The sequence below is a fragment of the Anomaloglossus baeobatrachus genome, chromosome 4 (genome assembly GCF_048569485.1).
Source record: "Anomaloglossus baeobatrachus isolate aAnoBae1 chromosome 4, aAnoBae1.hap1, whole genome shotgun sequence".
Classification (NCBI taxonomy): domain Eukaryota; kingdom Metazoa; phylum Chordata; class Amphibia; order Anura; family Aromobatidae; genus Anomaloglossus; species Anomaloglossus baeobatrachus.
The window spans coordinates 501,813,608-501,827,113 of NC_134356.1; the positions used below are offsets into that span (position 1 = coordinate 501,813,608).

The window sequence follows — 13,506 nt, forward strand, 5'->3', positions numbered from 1 at the left end:
ACGTCTCAGAGGAGATCTCATTTATATGTATAAATACATGTGTGGTCAATATAAAGGACTGGCACATGACTTATTTCTTCCAAAGACAGTACTAAGGACCAGGGGGCACTCACTGCGAGTGGAAGAAAAGCGATTCCAACAGCTAAATAGGAAAGGGTTCTTTACAGTTAGAGCAGTCAGACTGTGGAATGCCCTACCACAAGAGGTAGTAATGGCAGATACTATAACAGCTTTTAAAAAAGGGCTGGATGATTTCCTCAGTACACAAAACATTGTTGGTTATAAATGACTTAGTGACTAAATGTAGAACTGGTGGAGGAAGGTTGAACTAGATGGACCTAGGTCTTTTTTCAACCTAAGTAACTATAACACAGGTGCAGGGAAAGGCAGTCACCATCAACCTGCTGGGAGGAGAAACACCGCAGCCGTCTGTGGGACCGGTCCATCCAGCCGTTTGTTTTACCTGAGACTTTGCATTCATCATTGGCTAAGTGAGTACCAGCGCTGCCCCCGCGACCCTGCACCTCACCAGGCCCCGTAACCGGCCTGCCATTCCTACCCAACCCCTCACCGGGCCCCGGGACAACCAAACCCTACCCACGGAGGGGAGAACCAACATCCAAGCTGCTCCCTGTCATCGCTCCCGGGATCCCCGTCCAGAGCAGCGGTGGTGTCACCAATCTCACCACAACCATGGGTGGCGTCACGGACAATATCCCTAAACCAAACCACCCCCCTTTCACTCACGGGCGAGGAACACTGCTCGAGTCCCCGGGATCCGGCCCACCGCTCGAGCCAGCACCGAGCAGCAGCAGCCGGACCCGAGCAGTGGGTGAGCGCAGCGTCCCCTCCTCCGCCCGCGACACAGGCATCAGATGAGGATGCTGAGTGCCTGGGGAGCGGAGGAAAAGTGAGTAGAAACCTTTATTTTGTGTATTTACTATTACAGGAGAAATATACCAGAATGGGCCCATGATAGGGGACATATTGCAGGAGGAGGGACATATAAACCAGAACGGAGGACATATAAACCAGGATACGCCACATATATACTAGGAAGGGGTCCAGGATGGGAGACATGAGTCCTGAATTGGAGGACATTACCCAAATAACAGTGTCAGCAGCAGATCCCCCATAACCGTGTGTCATGACCCCATTTTCTTATTTACATTTTTTTCCTCATTTCCTTACATCTTATGGTCTGGTGTGTATTATAGTCCGAAAAAAAAAAGCATTTTAAAAGGGGCCGAAAATTTTTGCTTCATAGACATAGGATTAAAATTAAAAGTGATTATCCACCTCAGCCCTTTATTTGTAATAGGGAGCGAAAAGGAGGAAGAAAAAAAAAAAAAAAAAAAACAAACACAACCCAACGCTGAACTCCAGCCATTAGTTCGACATCAACTTCCAAGCAAAAGTGTTATGTGAGTGTTGCAGCCAATCGTCAGCTTCTGATTGGCTGCAGTGTTCATATTTCGCACAAGCAGGCTTCATGTAATCCCTGAAGCTCCATGTTGATCAGGGGGTAGACCAGTGGGGAATGTAGCTTTGAATAAAAAGGAATGGTATAAATCCAGTAGGCAAGTATCTTTTTTTTCTCTTACCTCCCCAAGCCCATTCATAGGAGGCTGACCATTAACCACAACCCCTCTAAAGTTCACTCTTCTGGTTACATCCTTTCAAAATCCCTTTATTTGAGCATTTTATATCAACTGGGTATGTTGTTTTCAAAAATGCATCATAATACCAACAAAATTTCCAATGTATGCCATACGCATGTCAATACATATATATACATATATATATATATATATATATGAAGTGTTAAATAATAAAATGATCTTTATTTAAATAACATAATTATGCAAAACCAGGCACAAATATAAAAATAAAAAGTCTTTTGACAAACACACACGTATATACAAAAAAAGAATATAAAAAAGGCACAAAACTATACACGAGCCAAAAAATAAATAAATTGATTCAATCTGTAGCAACAATTTGCAGTCGTAAAGAAACGGACAAGAAGTAAAAGCCTTTTGAGTACTTTTCCTGGTCAGTTAAAACTAGTTAAGCAAAGGACTGTCAAAGCCGCTGTCTTGCTGTGGGGATACAAAATCCAGTAATAATTTCCGTGAAAGTAGCTGGCTGCCTCGACCTACATCGGAGTATGGCTTAGATTCAACAGCTGCAGAGGGGTGACCCCCAGCTTTACTAGGATGCTGTGTACCAGGAGTCTGATCTCTCTTCTTTGCAATGTGTGCAGAGTGATTCTGACCTTCATATCGGCTGCCAAAGCCATCATGACTTGCTTCCACAAAGGGAAATAAACCTGCTGCTGAAAAATTCCCAGGAATGTTCAGATTTTGAGACTGAGCCTTTAAATGGGTTATAGAGCTTTGTGTAGTCTGTGCTAAAAAAGTCCCTTTACTATTCATAGAGGTCCAGTCATTACTTCCATTCTCATCCCGAACTGGAGTTTCTTGGAGTTCAAACCTTTGTCTATCGAGTCTAGACTTTGGGTACCTGTGATCTTGTAGCCCTTGGAGAAGTGAGAGCTCGCTCTGTTTATGAACAGTCACCTGGAGAGACTCTGCAGGACCACTGAAAGTGAGCCCATCATCCAAAGGTGTGCTCATAGACCGTCCTGCAGCTTTATGCTCAATGTCGTCCTTTCCAAATTGCTTTGAACCATCAAGTCTAATAACGGTGGGATATTCTGTATTGGGGAATCTGCCCCCGTCCCGCTTCTCTTTCATATGCCGCCTGATGAGCTCATCCAGGGTCTTTTGTTCTGTGTTGTCACCAGTTGATCTATTACTTGGGCAGCTTAGAACATTCCTCATTGACTCAATTGCTTCAGGGCCAGTTTCATCTTGGCTCACTGCAATTCCTAAACATTGAGAAGATAGATAAAAGATACAGTGTTTAAGTCATTTTATTGTAATCTGCCATGTGATGTGAAGACTGGCAGTCACCTGTCAAATGAGGGTTACCGTGAAAGAAGGGACTGGAGCATTAGAGGGCTTGGTTACAGAAAAGGACCACCACCTCGTACCTCAATAGCAAGGTACCTCAGTCCGGCCAATAATGTGAGAGAATACAGACTGAAGGCACATGTACTCTCCACCACATTGGGGGTAAAACAGACAGCACAACTGTATATCCTGTTACACGAGGAACTCTGAAAACAAAAACTAAAACAAACGTCAGCCAGGTCTAAAACAGACCCGCCTCACGGGAAAAAAAAAAAAAAAAAAAAAAAAAAAGAAGGCCAGATGGCGGCAGGCGAGGTATGGTCTGCTGGGGTGAGGCCAATTTTTAGTTCTATGTAATATCTGCGTCAGTCTCCAGGTGGCAGCAGACAATCCCAGGGCTCTGTATCCCCAATGATGCAACAGAGAAATGACTGTTTAAACTAAGCACAGGTGCTTGGTGCACCCTTACAGTGGTCAATCAGCTCAGTGCACCGTCCCAACTATTTGTTTTCCATCAGTCTCCTTCATGCTTAACCCCTTCACGACCGATTATGTATATTCACGTCAATGGCCGTCTCTCTGCCTTTGATGGGCTCACACTGAGCATGCATCTGTCCCAGCACTTGACAGCGGATTTAATCAGCCATTAAGTGCCTCCGACATCCACGGGTGGAGCCTGTGAGCCGACATTCATAAGAGACCGTGATTTTTGTTATACAGAGCATTGCTAATGCACTGCTCTGCATAGCACAGGCAATCGGACGCTCGCATATTAAAATCCCCTAAGGGGACTATTAAATGTAAAAAAAAAAAAAAAACAACACATGCCAAGAAAGGTAAACTCTCATGGAAAAATAACATGTTCAAACAGTAAATATACCCCCAATGTTTACATACATACCTACACGCATGTTTCTACTTTGTGTTTTTTGGGGGAGCGGAGTCTCCAACACTTTGGCCATAGTTGCTAGTTTGCTTGCCGCAGTCATTATTTTCTTTTCAGCTCTAAGAAAGCAAATCCAAAACATTTATAAAGTAATGAAATATACAGACAGTAACTCATATACATGTGAATATCTACTGTACATTCATCAAATGGTTGATCAAAGCCAATGAAACTAGTTCCATAGCTTTGAACTATGTACTGGCAGGCAGATGGCTGTGCTGCACATAGGAAACACATATATATATATATATATATATATATATATATATATATATATATATATATATATATATATATATATATATATATATATATATATATATATATATATATATATATATATATATATATATATATATATATATATATATATATATATATATATATATATATATATTACATATAAAAGAAGGGAATTTTGTTTACTTACCGTAAATTCCTTTTCTTCTAGCTCCAATTGGGAGACCCAGACAATTGGGTGTATAGCTATTGCCTCCGGAGGCCGCACAAAGTACTACACTTAAAAGTGTAAGGCCCCTCCCCTTCTGGCTATACACCCTCCCGTAGGAGTACGGATTCCTCAGTTTTAGTACCAAAGCAAGAAGGAGGAAAGCCAATAACAGTTTCAAAAAACAAATTCAATCCGATAACAAGATCGGAGAACTTAAGAAACAACATGAACAACATGTGCACCCGAAAAACGAAACCCTAAGAACAATAGGGCGGGTGCTGGGTCTCCCAATTGGAGCTAGAAGAAAAGGAATTTACGGTAAGTAAACAAAATTCCCTTCTTTTTCGCTCCTAATTGGGAGACCCAGACAATTGGGACGTCCAAAAGCAGTCCCTGGGTGGGTAAAAAGATACCTCGTGATCGGGCTGTCAGGCAGCCCTTTCCTACAGGTGGGCCACCGCCGCCTGAAGGACCTGTCTACCTAGGCTGGCATCTGCCGAAGCGTAGGTATGCACTTGATAGTGTTTGGTAAACGTGTGCAGACTCGACCAGGTAGCCGCCTGGCACACCTGCTGAGCCGTAGCCTGATGCCGCAATGCCCAGGACGCACCCACGGCTCTGGTAGAATGGGCCTTCAGTCCAGATGGAATCAGAAGCCCAGCAGAACGGTATGTGTGAAGAATTGGTTCCTTGATCCACCGCGCCAGGGTGGATTTGGAAGCTTGCGATCCCTTATGCTGACCAGCGACTAGGACAAAGAGCGCATCAGAACGGCGCATAGGCGCCGTGCGAGAAATGTAAATCCTGAGTGCTCTCACCAGGTCCAACAGATGTAAACCTTTTTCAAATTGGTGAACTGGATGCGGACACAAAGATGGCAAAGTGATATCCTGATTGAGATGAAAGGAAGAAACCACCTTGGGAGAAAACTCTGGAATTGGACGCAGTACTACCTTGTCTTGGTGAAACACCAGGAAGGGAGATTTGCAAGATAACGCCGCTAGCTCGGACACTCTACGAAGAGACGTGACCGCCACAAGAAAAACCACTTTTTGTGAAAGCCGAGAAAGGGAAACCTCTTTCAAAGGCTCGAAAGGCGGCTTCTGGAGAGCAATGAGAACCTTGTTTAGATCCCAGGGTTCCAATGGCCGTCTGTAAGGAGGAACGATATGACAAACTCCTTGGAGAAACGTGCGTACTTTAGAAAGCCGTGCCAAGCGCTTCTGAAAGAATACGGATAGCGCGGAGACTTGACCCTTAAGAGAGCTAAGCGACAAACCTTTTTCCAACCCAGACTGCAGGAAGGAAAGAAAAATTGGCAATGCAAATGGCCAGGGAGAAACCCTCTGAGCCGAGCACCAAGCTAAGAATATCTTCCACGTCCTGTGATAGATCTTAGCTGAGGATGGTTTTCTAGCCTGTCTCATTGTGGCAACTACTTCATGAGATAAACCTGAGGCCGCTAGGATCCAGGACTCAATGGCCACACAGTCAGGTTCAGGGCCGCAGAATTCAGATGGAAAAACGGCCCTTGAGACAGCAAATCTGGACGGTCTGGTAGTGCCCATGGTTGGCCTACCGTGAGATGCCACAGATCCGGGTACCACGACCTTCTTGGCCAGTCTGGAGCGACGAGAATGGCTCGATGGCAGTCGGACCTGATTTTCCGGAGAACTCTGGGCAACAATGCTAGAGGTGGGAACACATAGGGTAGTCGGAATTGCGACCAATCCTGAACCAAGGCGTCTGCCGCCAGCGCTCGGTGATCGTGAGACCGTGCCATGAAAACTGGGACCTTGTTGTTGTGCCGTGACGCCATCAGATCGACGTCCGGCGTCCCCCAGCGGCAACAGATCTGCTGAAACACGTCCGGGTGAAGGGACCATTCCCCTGCGTCCATGCCCTGGCGACTGAGAAAGTCTGCTTCCCAGTTTTCCACGCCTGGGATGTGAACTGCGGATATGGTGGACGCTTTGCTTTCCACCCACGTCAAAATCCGCCGGACTTCTTGAAAGGCTTGGCGACTGCGTGTTCCCCCTTGGTGGTTGATGTACGCCACCGCCGTGGAATTGTCCGACTGAATCCGAATCTGCTTGCCTTCCAGCCATTGTTGGAAGGCTCGCAGAGCAAGATAGACTGCTCTGATTTCCAGAACATTGATCTGCAGGGTGGACTCTTCCTGAGTCCACGTCCCCTGAGCCCTGTGGTGGAGAAACACCGCTCCCCACCCTGATAGGCTCGCATCCGTCGTGACCACTGCCCAGGATGGGGGTAGGAACGACTTTCCCTGTGACAATGAGGTGGGGAGAAGCCACCAACGCAGAGAGTCCTTGGCAGTCTGAGAGAGGGAGACAGTCCTGTCGAGGGACGTCGACTTCCGATCCCATTGGCGTAGAATGTCCCATTGTAGAGGGCGCAGATGAAACTGCGCGAACGGGACCGCCTCCATTGCTGCTACCATCTTTCCTAGGAAATGCATGAGGCGCCTCAGTGAGTGTGACTGGCTCTGAAGGAGAGATTGCACTCCTGTCCGCAGCGAACACTGCTTGTCCAGTGGAAGCTTCACTATCGCTGAGAGAGTATGAAACTCCATGCCAAGATAAGTCAGTGATTGGGTCGGGGTTAGATGAGACTTTGGAAAGTTGATAATCCACCCGAAACTCTGGAGAGTGTCTAGTGCCACTTTCAGACTGTGTTGGCATGCCTCTTGAGAGGGTGCCTTTATAAGCAGGTCGTCTAGATACGGGATGACCGAGTGACCTTGCGAGTGCAGGACAGCTACTACTGCTGCCATGACCTTGGTGAAGACCCGGGGGGCTGTTGCCAGACCGAAAGGTAACGCTACGAACTGCAGGTGTTCGTCGTGTATGACGAAGCGTAGGAAACGCTGATGCTCTGGCGCAATCGGCACGTGGAGATACGCATCTTTGATGTCTATTGATGCTAGAAAATCTCCTTGAGACATTGAGGCTATGTCGGAGCGTAGGGATTCCATCCGGAACCTCCTGACTTTTACGTGTCTGTTGAGCAACTTTAGATCCAGGACGGGTCGATACGATCCGTCCTTTTTTGGGACCACAAACAGATTGGAGTAAAAACCGTGACCTTGTTCCTGAAGAGGGACGGAGGTCACCACTCCTTCCGCCTTTAGAGCGGCCACCGCCTGCAACAGAGCATCGGCTCGGTCTGGTGGTGGAGAAGTTCTGAAGAAACGAGTTGGCGGACGAGAACTGAACTCTATCCTGTACCCGTGAGACAGAATATCCCTCACCCAACGGTCTTTGACGCGTGACAGCCAAATGTCGCCAAAGTGGGAAAGCCTCCCACCAACCGAGGGTGTGGGAATCGGAGACTGCAAGTCATGAGGACGCCGTCTTGGCAACGGTTCCTCCGGCTGTCTTTTTTGGGCGTGACTGAGACCTCCAAGAATCTGAGCGTCTCTGATCTTTTTGAGTCTTTTTTGACGAGGAAAATTGGGACCTGCCCGGTCCTCGAAAGGACCGATAACCAGACTGACCCCTCCTCTGTTGGGGTTTGTTTTGTCTGTGTTGCGGTAAGGATGAGTCCTTACCCTTGGAGTGTTTGATGATTTCATCCAAACGCTCTCCAAACAATCGGTCACGAGAAAAAGGCAAATTGGTTAAGCACTTCTTGGAATGAGAATCTGCCTTCCAATGTCTCAACCACAGGGCCCTACGCAAAACAACGGAGTTGGCTGACGCCACTGCCGTACGGCTTGTAGCGTCAAGAACAGCATTAATCGCGTACGACGCGAATGCCGCCATTTGCGAGGTCAATGGTGCTACCTGCGGGGCAAATGCACGTGTGACTGAGTCGACTTGCACAAGCCCGGCTGAGATAGCTTGGAGTGCCCATACGGCAGCAAAAGATGGCGCTAACGACGCTCCAATAGCTTCATAGATGGATTTCAGCCAGAGCTCCATCTGCCTGTCAGTGGCATCTTTAAGTGCCGCTCCATCTTCAACTGCAACCAAGGATCTAGCTGCAAGCCTGGAAATTGGAGGATCCACTTTTGGACACTGGGTCCAACCCTTGACCACCTCAGGGGGAAAAGGATAGCGTGTATCTTTAAGCCGTTTAGAAAAACGCCTTTCCGGATAAGCGTGGGGTTTCTGGATTGCGTCTCTAAAGTCAGCGTGGTCCAGAAAAGTGCTTAATGTACGCTTGGGATATCTGAAATGGATTCTCTCGTGCTGCGAAGCTGACTCCTCTACAAGAGGAGCTGGTGGAGAAATATTTAACATCTTATTGATGGATGCTATAAGATCATTAACTATGGCGTCACCATCTGGTGTATCTAGATTGAGAGCGGTCCCAGGATCAGAATCCTGATCAGTTACGTCCGCCTCATCACCCATAGATTCATCTCGCTGGGATCCTGACCATTGAGATGAATGTGAAGGCCTCTCATAGCGAGCCCGCTTAGGTTGCCTGGGACCATCGTCCGAGTCAGAGTCTTCACCCTGAGGTGTATGTGCCCGTCCCGGAGCTTGGAAGTAATTCAGCTGAGGGGGACCAGGGGGCAATGATTGCACAGTGTCCGTGGCCTGAAGTACAGGCCTAGCCCGCAATGTGTCAAGAATTTGTGACATAGTGAGAGACATTCTGTCAGCAAAAGCTGTAAACTCAGTTCCTGTCACTTGGACAGCATTCACAGGTGGTACACCCTGGGTCACGTCCAGCGGAGGTCCCGGCTGTGCAAGTGCCACAGGGGCCGAGCACTGCACACAATGGGGGTCATTGGAGCCTGCCGGTAGAAAAGTCCCACATGCGGTACAGGAAGCATATAATGTCTGTGCCTTGGCACCCTTGCGTTTTGTGGACGACATGCTGTTGGCTCTCTGCAATGTGAGAGAGTCTATAGCCAAAAGGCGACCAGCGCTATGCAGTACAAAGTATTTGCAGGAACAAAATACTAAGATTACTACTGGCACAAGAGGGGGTGAGCCCGGAGGGCTGCTTACCGCCCGCTGAATAGCGGGTAAGAGGCGTAGAATTCCTTGTCTGGGTCTCCCCGGCTCCCCTCTGCAGCTCAGCGTGTCAGCAGGAATGGCTGCCGGCGTCTGTGGAGAGGGGCGGCCCGTGGGAGTTCCCAAACAAAAGTGCGGGAAACAGTGTCCCCTCTGTGCCTATTGTGAGGGCTGGAGTATGTAAAAACGACTCCAGCCCTCAGCGCTGATGCACTGACCAGCGTCCCGCCCCTCTCCTGACTGGCAGGTCTGGGGGCGGGAACGAACGGAACCAGGCCGCAAAAGCCGGGGACTCGAGTTATCAGCGCGGCCGCCGTAAAAGCGCGGCCCGCGCTGAAGTCCCCGGCGCACCACAAGTGCCAGCCGCGCCACAGTCCCAGCGGCCGGCGCGACCGTTCCCCAAAAGTGTGCCCGCTTCAGCGAAGCTGAAATGAGGCCATGGCACAAGCGCCGCAGCGCTGATGTCCCCGGCGCACTACAACACCCAGCATGCTGCGGTGTGAGCGCGAAATGCACGGGGACACAGAGTACCTTGAGGAAGCAGGGCCATGTCCCTGATGTACTCCGCTCCAATCCAGCATCTTCTCCAGGGGCTGTAGATGGAGCACGGTCTCAGTGCCTGGAGACCAGTAAATCCCACTTCACCCAGAGCCCTGTAAAAAGGGATGGGGAAGGAATCAGCATGTGGGCTCCAGCCTCCGTACCCGCAATGGGTACCTCAACCTTACAAACACCTCCGACATACAGTGGGGTGAGAAGGGAGCATGCTGGGGGCCCTGTATGGGCCCTCTTTTCTTCCATCCGACATAGTCAGCAGCTGCTGCTGACTAAAAACAATGGAGCTATGCGTGCGTGTGTGACCTCCTTCGCACAAAGCTAAAACTGAGGAATCCGTACTCCTACGGGAGGGTGTATAGCCAGAAGGGGAGGGGCCTTACACTTTTAAGTGTAGTACTTTGTGCGGCCTCCGGAGGCAATAGCTATACACCCAATTGTCTGGGTCTCCCAATTAGGAGCGAAAAAGAAAAATATATATATAAAAAACAGCCCCGAAAAACAGTGTTTGGAGTTAAGGTGCTTTGCATACGCGCTAACAACTCTCGCGAGCATCGCTGTGCTCGGGTACGCTCAGTGTTCGGTCCAGTGCGAGCCGCTTGCAGTATTTGAACGGCTCACACTTGGGGTAACAGCCTGATCGAATGTAGTGTATAAATGAAAAAACTCCGCCCTCCCTTTCACCCCAAGAAGTGCTCTGTCTATGGATGGCTGTATGTGGGCAGAGAGTAGAACTGCCCAATCAGTGAGTTCTAAAGTGGTTCAAATCAAGTATGTGACCCAAACAGAACTTTAGATAAAGTCCTGCTGAACCTGCCGAACCCGAACTTCAACCGGATCGCTCACCTCCATCCATGGGCAGCCCATTATTATCCCAGCATGATTTTCTAAAATGTTAATGCAGTGTAAAAACCTTTCACTAGACTAAAAAGCTGTGGGGAAAAAAGACTGCTGCCAGACACAGCCAGACTTCCCAGAGAGAAGACAAGCACATCTTATTACCACATGTACCTTCACGATCTGTGTATACATAAAACACTGAACCAGTGCTTATGTATATAGTTTAGGAAGCACTTACCCTGCTTTCTCACTAGGTGTAGGGAGGGAACACGAGCTGCTGGGTTCTAGGAAATCCAGACAGCCCTGCTTTGCAGCCATGAGGTGGAAATTTTCCCGTAGCTGGAGCTATTAGACCAGCCACAGCTACAGGAGTAAATCAGCAAATTAAATAAAATTATATGTGTGTGTGTGTGTGTGTACGTACACACACACATATACATACATATACACATATATATATATATATACACACACACACATATATATATATGTATGTGTATGTGTGTATATACGTCCATCAGACGGATAATATAATATAATATAATATAATATAATATAATATAATATAATATAATATAATATATATATATAAAAATATATATATATAAAAATATATATATATAAAAATATATATATATAAAAATATATATATATAAAAATATATATATATAAAAATATATATATATAAAAATATATATATATAAAAATATATATATATAAAAATATATATATATAAAAATATATATATATAAAAATATATATATATAAAAATATATATATATAAATATATATATATATAAATATATATATATATAAATATATATATATATAAATATATATATATATAAATATATATATATATAAATATATATATATATAAATATATATATATATAAATATATATATATATAAATATATATATATATAAATATATATATATATAAATATATATATATATAAATATATATATATATAAATATATATATATATAAATATATATATATATAAATATATATATATATAAATATATATATATATAAATATATATATATATAAATATATATATATATAAATATATATATATATAAATATATATATATATAAATATATATATATATAAATATATATATATATATATATATATAAATATATATATATATATATATAGTGCTGCTAGCTCCGAAACCCGTCTGATGGACGTAATTGCCACCAGGAATGTTACCTTCCAGGACAAAAGAGCAAGGGAGGATTCCTTGAGGGGTTCAAAGGGAGACCTCTGGAGACCGTCCAGAACGAGGTTGAGATCCCATGGTTCCAGCGGCCGTTTGTACGGGGGAACTAGATGGGAAACGCCCTGGAGGAAGGTCTTGACTTGCGGGTTTTGAGCCAGGCGGCATTGGTAGAAGATTGAGAGCGCTGAGACCTGCCCTTTAAGGGAACTGAGAGCCAACCATGCTTGCAAGCCAAACTGTAGAAAGTCGAGAATTCTGGGGATGGCCGTTAGTATCCCTGCACCATGAAAGGAAGATTTTCCACGTACGGTGGTAAATGCGGGATGAAGCAGACTTTCGGGTGCTGATCATGGTGGAAATAACCACGGGGGAGAATCCCGATCTTCTTAATACCCAGGTCTCAATGGCCATGCCGTCAGCTTCAGGGCTCTGGAGTTCTGATGGGAAATGGGCCCTTGGGTCAGCAAGTCTGGGAAGTCTGGAAGGCGCCATGGTGCGTCTGTGAGCATTTGTACTAATTCGGCGTACCAGGTGCGCCTGGGCCAGTCCGGTGCGATCAGTATCACCGGGACTCCCTCTGCCTTGATCTTCCTGATTAGCCGCGGCAGGGGTAGAGGTGGATATATGTAAGGCAGGCGGAAGTGGTGCCAGGAGCAGACTAGAGCATCCGCGCCGATTGACTGCGGGTCGCGTGACCTGGCTATGAACGCGGGTACCTTTGCATTCAACCTTGAAGCCATTAGGTCCACGTCTGGTGTGCCCCAGCGAGTGCAGATGTGTAGAAACAAATCTGGGTGGAGAGACCATTCTCCGGCGGCCAGGCCTTGGCGATTTAGAAAGTCTGCTGCCCAGTTCTCTACCCCCGGTATGTGTACCGCTGATATCACTGATCCCGACGATTCGGCCCAGCTGAGGATCTTGTGGGCCTCGAGATAAGCCGCTTTGCTGCGGGTGCCCCCCTGTTGATTGATATAGGCTACAGCTGTCGCATTGTCCGATTGGACTCGAATCTGACGACCCGCTAGCAGAGGGCAGAACGCTCTGAGCGCGAGGAAGATCGCGCGGAGTTCCAGAATGTTTATGGGTAGGAAAGACTCCTGGGGCGTCCAACGTCCTTGAGCATTGTGGTGCCGGTACACTGCTCCCCAGTCTAGGAGGTTGGCGTCCGTCCGTGGTCAGGACCAGCCAGTTCACTGGGAGAAAAGATCTCCCCTTCGATAGGGATGATGACCGAAGCCACCAGTGGAGTGCGTACCTGACTGAAGGCGTCAGGTGAAGAGGTCTGTCCAGGGAGAAGGGGCTCTTGTCCCAGGCCACTAGAAGGGCTAGCTGCAGTGGGCGGAGGTGCAGTTGAGCAAAGGGTACTGCTTCCATAGCTGCCACCATCCTGCCGAGCACCTTCATGCTGAATCGAATGTAGGGAGACGGAGGACGTAGAAGGCAGCGTACCGCTCGTTGAAGAGCGATCGCCTTGTCCTGAGGGAGAAGGATCAAGCCCCGACGGGTGTCCAGG

General features: G+C 46.8%; 1 protein-coding gene across 1 annotated transcript in view; it reads right to left on the bottom strand.

The window, feature by feature from the left end:
- Window positions 1-1,693: 1,693 nt before the first annotated feature.
- The window catches only part of CEP152 (centrosomal protein 152), a 173,971-nt gene continuing 162,158 nt past the window's right edge, over window positions 1,694-13,506 (bottom strand). Inside the window, exons 27-28 of the mRNA XM_075345805.1 lie at window positions 3,880-3,983; window positions 1,694-2,893 (exon numbers count right to left, since the gene is read on the bottom strand). Of these exons, the coding sequence (XP_075201920.1) occupies window positions 2,067-2,893; window positions 3,880-3,983 (931 nt within the window). The 3' untranslated portion in view covers window positions 1,694-2,066. The remainder of the gene's footprint in view (window positions 2,894-3,879; window positions 3,984-13,506) is intronic.